This window comes from Takifugu rubripes, chromosome 20, assembly GCF_901000725.2.
Source record: "Takifugu rubripes chromosome 20, fTakRub1.2, whole genome shotgun sequence".
NCBI classification, from domain to species: domain Eukaryota; kingdom Metazoa; phylum Chordata; class Actinopteri; order Tetraodontiformes; family Tetraodontidae; genus Takifugu; species Takifugu rubripes.
The window spans coordinates 13,114,213-13,127,968 of NC_042304.1; the positions used below are offsets into that span (position 1 = coordinate 13,114,213).

At 42.6% G+C, this 13,756-nt stretch overlaps 1 protein-coding gene across 1 annotated transcript in view; it reads left to right on the forward strand.

Annotated features, from left to right (window-relative positions):
• LOC105419714 (uncharacterized) overlaps positions 1–3,751 on the forward strand; it is a 4,025-nt gene extending 274 nt beyond the window's left edge. Inside the window, exons 2-9 of the mRNA XM_029827865.1 lie at positions 545–574; positions 769–1,023; positions 1,113–1,331; positions 1,414–1,521; positions 1,599–1,730; positions 1,810–1,956; positions 2,942–3,091; positions 3,398–3,751. Of these exons, the coding sequence (XP_029683725.1) occupies positions 545–574; positions 769–1,023; positions 1,113–1,331; positions 1,414–1,521; positions 1,599–1,730; positions 1,810–1,956; positions 2,942–3,091; positions 3,398–3,507 (1,151 nt within the window). The 3' untranslated portion in view covers positions 3,508–3,751. The remainder of the gene's footprint in view (positions 1–544; positions 575–768; positions 1,024–1,112; positions 1,332–1,413; positions 1,522–1,598; positions 1,731–1,809; positions 1,957–2,941; positions 3,092–3,397) is intronic.
• Positions 3,752–13,756: the final 10,005 nt, after the last annotated feature.

Sequence of the window (13,756 nt, forward strand, 5' to 3'; positions counted from 1 at the left end):
AGAGAACCAGCATAAATGAATAAATGAGTTTAAACAGCGTTCTTGATTTCTAAAAATAAATTGTTTGAATACTGGGAGAATTTCCTTAAATGTAATCGCTTACAATCAAACCCAAGGGCAGAAAGGACCATTTTCTCCATTTGTTTTTTATGCACCGTATACAGAAAAAACACAAGAGACTTTGAAAACTGTCACGGTGGGATATTAAACAGACCCCAAAAGCCAGTAGGACCAAATGAATAAAACAGTCTTTCTTCCTCCACGGAGGAAAAACAAACTAAAAGCAGAATTTCCCAACTTACAAAGTCAATGGCAGAGTCCAAAGAGGGGGACGCCGGGAAATCTCCAGACATTTTGGAGACCTCAGCTATAACAAGCTCAACAAATGCACCAGTGATGGTTGGAGTGGTTTATCTTGATATCTACAACGCAAATCTGTTTGACTGAACGTCACCAGCTTCTTCATGCTCCATGATCTGAGTGTGTCAGAGATTTTAACTTTGCTTTTACTCTTTCTTTTATCTCATTTGAACGTGTTGTGCAGCCCCCACGCAGCCTCCTGCAGCTCCACAGTGTGAGTACATCTTACAGGTTTTCACACAGGAACTAAGATCCTCTGGTTTTTTCTGTAATGGCGAGACATTTCTCAGTAAGGCTGCAAGAATGTACGGGTGCAGAAAGGACAATGTTTGATACAGCAGGACATTTCTATTTCAAGGCTTCATCCGAATGTGTTCATTATTTATGTTATGAATGTTTCCCTCACAGGTTCTTACACTGTGAAGCCCATCAAGTTTGGCTTCAGACTCACCATCAGAAGCTCTACAACTGCTGGATTATACATCCTAACTCTGCGGGACCAGGACGATATGACAGAGACAACATATTTGTCTCATACAACATCTTTTTACTTCTCGAACCTGAAACCCTGCACCAACTACACGCACCGGCTTGCTCTTGCACTTCAACACAGCGTCATCGACTGCAACCAGACTGTAAATACCACAGCTACCCTGCAACCGAGTGAGTGACAATGGTCCCTTTCTTCATCCAGCTTTGTGTGGATTTGATCGCTGTTGCAAACATGTTTCTCCTTCATCCGTCTTTTTTAGAGATGGAAGACTTTGAAAATGTCGAATTCTTACCTGGACACATCTGTTATCAGAGCGAATGGGACATCCGATCTCTCCTAACTCAACCCAACAACATGCAACTGCGCGACGATAACACTTTCTGCATCAGATACGATTCAAAGGACATTTGCACAAATTTCGCAACAAACGTTTCCACAAGCTGTGGTTCGTTTTCCTTCACCAAATTCATCGATCTTGGTATGTACAACACATTCATGCCGGAAAGAACAACTAAAGATAAACATAATAACAAAAGTCTTTTTTTTTGCTGATTTTTAAGATTCAAGTCACATAACTATGAGACCTTTAGATGTATATCCTGCAGAAATAGAGCCAACGTTCCCTCCAAACTGTAAAAACTGGACCGTGGAACACGTCGTCTGTTCAGGTAATCAGAGACACAGAGAAGATGCCCTGATTATTTAGAATTCTGTTGCATGATCATTCTACGTGTTATCCCATCAGAAAAGGGAAGCCCCCACCAGTATAAGAGCCTGAAAGAGTTGGAGCCCTACACAGACTACAGCTGTCCTGCTGTCGTCACGCGTGGGACCGTCTCCATGTGGACGGAGGACATTGACATCAGGATCGACTGCAGTGCGTGTTGATTACAGCTGAATGTGAGGATGTGTCACATGACCCCAGCAGACTGACAGATTCTGATGTATTTCACCAGATCTGACAATATATGAATGCAGTAAATCCAATGTTTTAACCAACACCTCCATGAATCTGCACTGGAACTTGACGAGCTCCGTCTGTAAAGACCTTTTTACCCGGTTCAACTTTTCCTACAACTGCTACTGTGACAATGATGTAAAAGGTAATAACTGTTTATAACAAATGACATCATTTTCTCTATGCCATTAACCCTTATCATATCATCTACTAAAAATACTGATTTGTGTTTTTACCTGTACTCTTATTTGAGCAGTGCAGCTTCATTATTGAGGTAAAAAATTGGGAGACAACTTAGCTTGAGTTTTAATTATAATTTTATTGTAAATGGTTGGGAGAAACTAGATTATTGACTTATGTGATGATTGATTTATTGGTCAGTTTGTTTATTTGTATATTTATTTTGGCCCGTGTCCTGATTCTGATATGAAAGAAGGCGTTAATGCACAGTACCACCATCCACCACTAGAGGGAAGCAGGATTTTACCATTTCACCAGCAAGAAAAACTAGCGGCAAACTGGAAGTTGCTCAATTCTTCATCAGTCTCATACGTCATCAATAGCTGTACGGTTCCAGTTCGACGTTTGCAGCTTGAACAGTATGCTCCAAGTTTGCAAGACCCTGGCTGTATGCTGTGATTTGAGAAATTAGATCTATTTATGTTGGGTTTTTTTGTTATTTTTGCAAAAGTATGATACATACTTGTTTGTCTTTTCCTCAAATGTGCATCAGAGAATAGTTGTGTGGCCTTGTGACAGTATCATTTCACCACCGCGCCTGTTCCAATTTATCATGGTGCCCTTGAGTGAGGCGCTGCACCCCAGTGTTGCTTCTGTAGAATGATACTGCTGTGCTTCATGTGTATATACACCAGTGTGTGTACCTTGCAAGCATGGAGTGGCAAATGTGGCAAATAAACGCTGTTTTTCTTTCCTTCTTTGCTACTTCAAAAGTTCACAGAAGTTGGCAAGTATTATTGAGGAATGGCTTTAGTGTGTAGCTCCTGCTGCCCACACATGGTCCTGTTTGTCACAAACAGGGACATTTATGTGTGATGGCGGAGATGTCCCTGGTTGTTGAGGACACATTCTGGAATCTGTAATTAATTTAAAATTCTTTCCTCTTTCAGGAAGTAAAGATGTTTTTATAAAGTCTCAGCAAGTATCGTGTTCATTTTCTTCCCTTGATGCCTTCAAAGACTACACGTGTGGGATCAACGTCAAATACAAGAAGTTCTCCGTCCTCGACCGGGTGTTTCTTTATAGGACTGAACCTGGAAGTGAGTATTTGATGTGTGAGCTGTTTTAGATGACAATCACTGTCTTCTGACTATTAAACTCTTCCCTGTGTGTAATTGTTATTATTAACCCTATTTTCAGTACCAGAAATGCCACATCAGATGCATTTGGATGTTCATGAGCACAATCAGATTGCAGTTAAAGTTGATAAAATCAGCAGATTTAACGGACCGTCGGAGTTTTACATTGTGCGCCTGTATGAAGGCAAAACCCATAAGGAAACCAGGATTGGAACCAAGCGGTCATTTGTATTTAAAGATCTCAGACATGTCTTGTTTTTTTCTTAGACAATGAAATCGCTCTGATCAGGTTTTTGGTCTTCCTCATCATCACATCTGGGCTTCTGATACTTGTGGCTTATAAGATTTACACCAGGAGGAGGAAGAGGTCCCGGTGAGACCGGAAGCTTCAGGAGCGCACCACCGTGATGCCTCCAGTGGTCATTAGGCGCTACAGCAGTTACTGGAGGCTGACGCTCATCTGCATTCTTGTGGTTCCGTCTGATTTTAAAAGTTGGAAAGATTAGAATACTTAATGTGAGACCCATCAGGTGTTATTCATACCTGCAGAAAAATGGGTCAGTGCGTGAGGCCTGTCTGTTGTGCCACAATCCTAAACAGCTGACAGGAAGTGTAAAAAAAGTTTGCTATCTCACCCTTTCCACATTTCTCACCACCTTCCTCATAAAGATGAGATGATGATTGGCCAATGGTGGGTTTCTGTGCTGATTTTTGATTCTTCTCAGTTGCTTATTTGATTGCCATTTTTTCCTGTTGCACCCTTAAAGTGAAGCGGCGCTCATGCTTGTTAAGTCAGGGTTTCTGGGTTGTGTCGGTCGTTGTCCTGCAGGGGGTGGTGTGGGGCACAATTGGTGGCAGCTGGCACTGCTGGCAGGCACACCTGTAGGCAATTTATATCGTGCTGCCTATTTAAGCAGGTTGGCCTGCCTGTCAGGGCCAGGGTGTTCTGTTCGTCTTGGGAGGGTGTCTGTTCGTCTTCCTTGTCGTGTGCTGGTGTTCTGTGTCTCCTGGAGGGCCGCCCCAGTTTCGTGTCTCCTGGAGGGCCGCCCCAGCTTCGTGTCTCCTGGAGGGCCTCCCCAGCTTCGTGTCTCCTGGAGGGCCGCCCCAGCTTCGTGTCTCCTGGAGGGCCGCCCCAGCTTCGTGTCTCCTGGAGGACCGCCCCAGCTTCGTGTCTCCTGGAGGACCGCCCCAGCTTCGTGTCTCCTGGAGGGCCGCCCCAGCTTCGTGTTCCTCGTGTGCTCTGTGTTCTTTGTGTGCCCCCTCCCCCCTGTAAATAAAGCTGTTTGACCATTTTACCACTGTGTCCTGGCCTGCGTTCGGGTCCTAATCAACCCGTCCGTGACATGTTAAGACTTTCCACATCTGTATTTGCCTACATATACGTCCTTTGTTTGCGCCAGGCAACAAACAGTTGAAGCGCTGCTGTTAGGTTCAAACAACCTGAAACACGAGAAACACAAATGAGGCAAAGACAACAGTTTGAATTTTACTTGCAAGGAGAACGGGGGGATGTGCTCAGTTACAGATCTCCAACACGTTCTGACGCACACCTCCCGCCATCCTTCTTTTATTGAAATTAGGAGGTCCCTAGTTACAGAAGTCCTTCACTGATTTGATTAGCTTATCTCGCAAACAGCGCATTCTTCTATATCAGACAGATTAAGAGAACATCTTCTGGGTCATGACTGCAGCGCTGTCTCCAGTCAAGGCCACTTCTCCAACAGCCGCCGCATTTCTGTCGCCCTTGACCAGAGAAGTTCGAGGTGACATACCAAGCATCATGAACATTAAGCATTAGCAAATAATAAGAAACATTAAGTAATGAGAGACAATATAACAAGAATAAGGAATATAACAAGGTGAAAGCAAGTAAGAGATAACTTTAATATAATGGATCTAACATTTCCCTCCTGTTTATCACATATTTGCTTCAAATTCTCATAGTCATTTAACAACCTCTTCCAGTAGATTTTCAAAGTCATGTTTATGAACACAAATACATTTACACTCAGGGGAAAATTAGCTCAATTCACTCGTAGTCTTCAGAGTCTGTAGTCAAATCCAGCTCATCTGTAAATTAAGGGATTCAGCCATATGGTTTTTCCATGGGAGCGATAGCTGTGGTGATAAGCCGGTTAATAAGAGAACGCAGGCAGGGAACACAACAACATCCACACAAGGTAAGGATTGCAGCAAAAACAGCTACAGAAATTAGAATAGATGTAACCAATGTCTTATACTTCCCAAACACATTCATCCATTCGTCCCACATCGCGGTCTTTGCTCCTGAGTGCTCCTTCATCTTGCTGTTCAGGGTGCGAAGGCCTTCTATGGCCAGTGTGAGACTACCATCCGACGCAGTGTTGTTAGGAATGAAGGTGCAACATTGATCTCCGAACACAGCACACACACCACCTTTCTCAGCTAACAACATATCCACTGCGATCCTGTTCTGGAATGCCATAAGGGAAGTGGCCGTCAGTTGACTATGAACAGCCTCAAAACCGCTCTGAGTCCAATTTCCTAGACGTTGAACATTGTAATGGATGTAGTTGATTCTGTCTACGTTCTTATTTATTGTACACCACCAACAAATAGAAGATTCAAAACCAGCAGCTACTTGATCCACTAATTTATACTCATCTGGAACACTGCGTGGAACACCGATAGCATCAATATACGTAGGAACATTTTCAGATTGCCATGTAGATCTTTTATTACGACGTCACTGTTCAGGCATAAATCTATGCGTGTGAGTGACTAATTGATCAGCCGACGTAGGGAACACAGAAATTAGCATAAGAAGTGTTACTAAGCACATAGTCCTGTATCAAACAGTCTCTCATCCCCACACCACCAGAAATAAAATAAATAACAGAGACACAACTTCAGAACATTATAATGCATGCATGAGCCGCAGGGTGCAACAAATGAACTTTCCAACAGACAAAAAACATACATCATTTTACAGTAAGAACAGTTTTTCGTTTTGCATTGAAAATTGTATCAAAACTACTTTCAGAACGAACAAGCAATTAAAGAGGTGTTAAAGAAGTGAAGCTGAAATAATGGAGGTGGTGAGCTTCAGGTGAATGAAAAGCTTACAGGTCAAATATAGCATAAGAGCTGACCTGCTGTTGCCACATTGGTCCTTTAGGTTGTTATTTGCGCTTCGCTTGTCATGCCATATTTTGGTAACGTTCAATCTTAGACCTGGGGGTTTCCAGAGGTATCATACAAATAAAAACACGCATATGAAGAAAAAAACACACTCCCAAACATTTAATTGCACTCTGTAGCCCCTTGGGAATCATTTGAACTTATTTGATTTCAACTGAGTTGGAGACTTTGTATAACTATTGTGATTATCAGGAATACTATGATTACAGTTAGCACCGAGGCTAGTATGCTACAGCATCAGCCAATCCTCTGTATTTCCCTCTTTTTTTTTTTTTTCCTAAAAATTATCTTTTGTTTATTTTACCCGCTGCTGTCCTTGTGATGTTTATGAAATCGGTACACTATTTATGGACCATAACCTGTTGAAGTAGCCTCCCTAAATGAGTCAGCGGCTCTTAAAACTTCACTGACTTTCGGGTCTACCCAGACTCTATTCGTCTAAGTCCACCCTATTATCAGACTTTGCATCACCTTCCCGGTCGGAGTTTTCAACAGAAATGACCTTCTTGCAATGTGTGAGGTGTACCTAGGTTGATCTTTCAGCTATTTTAGCAGCAGTAGGTGTAGACAAAAGAACTTGGTCAGGTCCTTCCCACTTAGGTGAATACCAGTGTTTCTTTTTTACGCTTCTCTCTAGGACCCAGTCGCCTGGCTCCACCGTTCTGTTGGGAGACAGAGGGCGTCTCGGTTTCATGACCTTGCTTTTGTTTTTCTAACATTTTTCTCATGTAATCAGCTAGATTAGACTCATCATTTGTCTCCCAGTAGTTTTTGAACTGAGGAAGCCTGTACGGTCTTCCAAATAAGATCTCATAAGGAGTTAGGCCTGCGGTGCTTGTAATGTTTATGTAGAGCTTAGCCAAATCGACACATTGTGTCATGCATCTCTTCAGTCTGTTTTTAATAGTGCCATTAGTTCTTTCAACTAAGCCTGCGCTCTGAGGATGATAGGCGCAATGGTGTTTTAAATCAATATGAAACATAACACTGATCTTTTTAACAACTTGATTTACAAAATGAGTACCATTATCAGAGTAAATTTTTTCTTCACTTTTATTTAATTCTATGAAGTCCATATGTGTAGTTTGGAATGGATATTGGGGAGGAGGAAATTTTCCTTTCCTTGGTCTCAGATTTCCCTGTGAATTGTGTTTCGCACACGTCAGACATGTTCTACAAAATTTTTTTGAATAAGAATTGAATCCATAGGTTGTATAATGCTGCTGTATCTGTCCTACCATCCCTCCTGTTCAGACATGTGTTACACCATGGCTCAATATAGCAGCATATTTACACAGATTTTCTGGTAGGATAGATTTTCCTGCTGGTCATACATAGATTCTTCTTTTAAGGTTGCTCATTTTTCTTTGATGAGCCATCTACAAACAAAAATGCTCCAGCTTTTAAAGGTTGATCTAAATCACTTCTACTTTTTGCAGTTTGTTCAGCTAATTCTTGGCAGTCATGTGGTTCTCCATCATCTTTTTTGTGCCTTTCCTATGTCGTTCCTATGGCTATATCTCTCAACTTACTTTGTTCCATCTATGTCTCTCAACTTACTTTGTTCCATCTATGTCTCTCAACTTACTTTGTTCCATCTATATGTCTCTCAACTTACTTTCTCAATTTCCAGGTTTGTCTGCAACTCCAGAATATCTGTAGTGCAGAGTTTGCCTGAAAGATTCAACTTTCTTCTCCACCTTTCCTGACTTATTTTCCCCGAACCTTCTGCATCTCCTTCCACAAACCTTTCATCCCCCTCAAGTTCGACATCCTTTTTCTTGAACAGCGTCATTTTGTACTATGTGGTCTCACAGAAAAGTTCTCTGGCACACACACAGTCAAAGGGAGGACACCAACACGGCCTTCTACTGTGCACTATCTGCACAGCGGTGTTAGTTTTAAGGGATGAAACCCGTCCTTTGTCCCCTGATCACCAGTACTTCGTTTTCCTATGAGGCAAAATAATAAAACACAGGACTAGCAGAGTTCTCCTATCAACTCTTTCAATGGCTTAGTCCTCCATTCACACACAAACACAATTTCCTATTTTCTTAACTTAATTATGGCTAAGTTATAACCTACTTAATTAATGGCTAAGTATAAACAACACTATAGAAGCACTCGTTTCCACAGCCATAGACGTTACGATTACAGCTTTCACACAGTGTGGAAGAGCACATGCTACAGGGTCAAGTTTAGACGAGAAATATGCTATTGGTTTCATTTTAGTCCCACATTGTTGAGCTAAGACCGAGGTCATAAAATGTCCTTTGCAATCAACCATCTGAACAAAAGGTTTGCTGTAATCTAAGGCTAAAGCTAAAGCTGTTCTCGACACTAAAGCTTCTTAATGTCACGGAAGGCCTTTGCTGCGTTTTCACTCCATTTTAGTGAAGAAGTCATTTTTAAATCTTCTTCATACATCAATTTTTGCAACGGTGCTGTAATTTCAGCATAATTTGGCACCCAGTTGCGGCAATAATTAGTTAGTCCTAAAAAGGACATCATTTGCTTTTTAGTTTGTGGTTTTGGAGCTTGCAGAATAGCTGTTTTACGGCCTTCTATGATAGTTCTTCCTCCTGCACTCAGGTTGTGACCCAAGTACTTTACTTCAGTTTTGCACAGCTGTAGTTTACTTTTGCCTACTTTATGGCCTTCTTCTGCTAAATGTTTAAGAAGTGCTATGGTGTCTATTTTACATGCTTCTAAGGTTTCAGATGCTAATAAAACATCATCTACATAAATCAATACTTGACTCCCACTGGGAGGGTGGAATTTAGCCATACTTGCTGTCATCATCTGAGAATAAATAGTTGGGCTTTCACAATAACTTTGGGGTAATCTGGTGTAAGTGTAACGTTTGCCTTCATATGTGAATGCAAACCAAAACTGACTGTCTTTATCAACAGGTACAGAGAAAAAGGCATTGCTGATATCAACTACAGTAAAAACTTTAGCTTTCGGATCTAAAGAATCTGAATTCAGGAGCGTATATGGATCTGGAACGCAGGGAGCTCTCTGTATTACTGCATCATTTACAGCTTGTAAGTCCTGAACCATGCGCCATCCTGCAGATGGGGTTTGTTTCTTTACTGGAAAAATGGGAGTATTACATGGTGAATCATCACATTTAACGAGAACTCCTGCTTTAGAATTTGGGAAAGACTCTCTACAAGTAGTTCTACATGCACCTGTGTCACACAGAAACTTCATCGGTTTCCCATTTACATTAACCCAGACTTCTGGCTTATCACTACTTGCATAAAGAATGTCCTGTAAATTCAAGAGGACTTCATCCTCGGGCACACTTAATGAGTTGTCACTAGCATGGTCAAGGTCTGTCCCCTCATGGAGCATTGCCAGTCATGCTGTGCTGCCTTTGGTTTTACTGTCTGGGCAGTCACGGCTAAAATGTCCATCCTTTCCACAAGACCAACAACTTGTATCATTGAAATTTCTATCTCCTCTGTGTCTCCTCTGCTGTCTACCTCCACGACCTCTACCTCTCCGACCTCTGCCTCTAAAACCTCCACGACCTCTGCCACCTTGGTAGAAGATTTCCGTTTCACAATCTTGATAAAAAGCATTTGCAGCACTTTTACTCTTTTTGTCTTTCATCACTTTTTCCGCGTGGATAGCATAGTTGACATAATCATCCAGTGTGCATGTGGACATGCTAATGTTATGCCGCTCTACCCATCCACGAATAGGCTCTCTGGAGCCTGCATGAAGGGCATTTTTCAACTGCTTTCTATATGCACCTGCATCTGTGTTGTCATCATGCAGTCCGCTGTTTGCTCTGAAAACTTTAGTCATTCTGGCCTGATATTCTTCGAAAAGCTCATCCTCTCTTTGTTTAACATGGTTAATTTCCACATAATTTGCTCTCTTAGCGAAACGATTTCGAGTTCTTAATACAAGAGCATTGACTCTGTTTGTCAATTCACCATCATCATGTTTCAGCACCTCATTATTTTGTTTTGGATTCCAGTCTCCTCTTACATGAGTCCAGTTAGAACCCAGAGCTTTCATCCAGATCTGTTGAACCTCTGCACCATTAAGGTGATAGGCTCTTCTCACATTTTCCATACCTTCTATAAAGAGTTCTATGTCTTCCTTATGGGAAGGCACACCTTCTATGGCTTTTTTAACATCCTCCATTGTCCAAGTTCTATAGACTAGCATTACAGGTTGGTTTGTTTCAGCATTTGGATTAGCTACTTCAATCATGGGGTACATATCTTCCATTGGAGGAATGCTCGTTTCACTTAGATTATTCAATTTTGGGACTGCTGGAGTCAGTGCTTGTCCTAATGTCTTTGACCACGCATACCCATGGGGGTGCGCTGAGCGTGTAATTCTAAGTGTATCAGTGGGTGGAGGGTCTAATGTCTGTGGTGTATATGTTGGTGGCAATGCACACGATTCACGAAGGTCAGGATACAAGCCGCCCACCCCTGCTGCTCTCTGTTCTACATCCGCTTCCCCTTTCTCTGCCGACCTATCTGTTGCCTGCTCTGTCTGTCTGTGCGCTGCGCCTGTCTCATCATCCTCTTTCCTGTGAAACATTAACTGTTTGTTCTCAACCTCGTCCTTTCCCTCCTTTGCCTCCATTTTCGACTTACTTTGTCCCTTCTCTCTCCTTAACGCTAACTGTAACCAAAACTCAGTATCCTCATAATCGCATTTTTTCATCTTTTTCGGATTATTTTTAGTTCGCTCTTTTATTTCATCTTGTAGGGCTGTTATTTGTTGTGAATTTAGCTGTCCTTTGAACCCATAATCAGTTATCCACTTGTCTAAATACGCGAGTTTCTTTGGATTTTGTCCGTCGATGAATTTCCAATCCTTACACCGCAATTCATCTCTGGGCCTTTGTTTACTTTTACTTGTCCCCATTTTTTTTTGGAGGATTTCGATTTTTACTTTTAGCTCTACTTTTCAATCTGCTTTTTATTACGATTTTTTTTATTTTTTTATTTTATGAGTTAGCCTTATCCTAATTTACCGGGGTTTTTTTGGGTTTTTTTGTTTGCTTTTTTATTAAGAATTTGGTCCAGTCTTGCACATAGGGTGACCTAAAACTGGGATGTTGATCTCAGTGGGGTGATAATTAATCAAACCGTTGTGGTACTTCTCACTTCAACTCTTTGGAGTGGAGAGTCTTGCCTCTGCATCCACAAGGGCCTTATCACTTACAGTCCCACTGCTTTGGTATGATTGAAAATACCTAGTGGTATTTAACAATCCTTTCACACTCACAATCACTCTTTTGGATGATTTGTCTTGACTTAATTTCTTTTTCACGTGGCCAGGACTCCCTCGCCCTGCCTTGGTACTGCCCTTAGTACTCTTGTTTACCTGCCATTGACTAGTATTCACAGGGTTTGTTTCTCATTGCATCTTACAGAGGACTTTCGGGTTCCTCTCTCCCAAAACACTGCCTCAGTGTCTATCGCAATTTTTACATTAAGTCCCCGACAATCATCATCACACACACACTTTTGAATTCAAGACATGCTCACCACTGTTGTCTTTCCTCCTGGAATTCCGTCAGCCATCAGGGTCCAATCAGTGAGCTGAAGCCCAGTCCCGGAAAGGGTATCATAGGTCGCTTTGAGGCGGCCTGCCGTGGCCACGGTCTTTCCTGAGGTTCAGCCTCACCCACCGGACCCTTCAGGTGTGTTGGAATCCGGCTCGAAGGACCAAAATGTTAGGTTCAAACAACCTGAAACACGAGAAACACAAATGAGGCAAAGACAACAGTTTGAATTTTACTTGCAAGGAGAACGGAGAGATGTGCTCAGTTACAGATCTCCAACACGTTCTGACGCACACCTCCCGCCATCCTTCATTTATTGAAATTAGGAGGTCCCTAGTTACAGAAGTCCTTCACTGATTTGATTAGCTTATCTCGCAAACAGCGCATTCTTCTATATCAGACAGATTAAGAGAACATCTCCTGGGTCATGACTGCAGCGCTGTCTCCAGTCAAGGCCACTTCTCCAACAGCCGCCGCATTTCTGTCGCCCTTGACCAGAGAAGTTCGAGGTGACATACCAAGCATCATGAACATTAAGCATTAGCAAATAATAAGAAACATTAAGTAATGAGAGACAATATAACAAGAATAAGGAATATAACAAGGTGAAAGCAAATAAGAGATAACTTTAATATAATGGATCTAACAGCTGCACAGCTCTGGTGCATGCATGCAGCGTTTGCAGGGTATTTTGCTGTCTCGCCTCTCTGTGGTCGCAGCTGTGAGAGCAGAGCAGCACAGCCGCCACCTTCCTCCAGCATCTCCACTGTAACCAGGGCCACTGACTTCTCCAGGTAGGAGGGAGGAGAGGAGAGGAGAGGAGAGGAGAGGAGAGGAGAGGAGAGGAGAGGAGAGGAGGGGAGAGGAGAGGAGGGGAGAGGAGAGGAGAGGAGAGGAGAGGGAAGAGGAGGGGAGAGGAGAGGAGAGGAGAGGGAAGAGGAGGGGAGAGGAGGGGAGGATAGAGGAGAGGGAAGGGAAGGGGAGGATAGAGGAGAGGAGGGGAGAGCAGAGGAGAGGAGAGGGAAGAAGAGGATAGGGGAGAGGAGGGGAGAGGGGAGAGGAGGGAAAAGGAGAGAAGGATAGAGAACGGGAGAGGAGAGGAGAAGAGAGGGAAGAGGAGGACAGGGTGAGAGGAGGAAGTGCAGCAAATGATTTCAACAATAATCTAAAGCACAAATAAAGAAACTGGGGAAGTTGGAGCCTCGTTTCTCGTGTCAATCAACATGGAAAAAGAGGGTTTTTGGTTTTGGGGTTTTTTTCTCAGAAGAAAATGTGGCACGTTTTCACTCGTGGTTGTGAATGAGGAACCTGAGGTGATCACCCAGGCTGAGTTAGTGCAACTGACTGGTCGCAATACCTGACATGAGGTTACCTGTCTGTCTGCCTCCCTGTCTGTCTGTCTGCCTCCCTGTCTGTCTGTCTGCCTCCCTGTCTGTCTGTCTGCCTCCCTGTCTGTCTGTCTGCCTCCCTGTCTGTCTGTCTGTCTTTGAGCAGCAGATTTTCACTTGTTGTTTCACTTGATGTTGCGGTGATGTGTTGACCTCAGACACTGTCTGACGCCTTCAACACATCCTTGTTCACGCTATATGAATCCATAACCTTGTTCACTCTATATGAATCCACATCCTTGTTCACTCTATATGAATCCATAACCTTGTTCACTCTATATGAATCCACATCCTTGTTCACTCTATATGAATCCATAACCTTGTTCACTCTATATGAATCCATAACCTTGTTCACTCTATATGAATCCATAACCTTGTTCACTCTATATGAATCCATAACCTTGTTCACTCTATATGAATCCATAACTTCAAGTCAAATTCAATTTATCTGAACCACAAACAATTCTTGGAGAGATTTACAATCTGTCCAGTTGTGACCCCAGCTTTGACCCT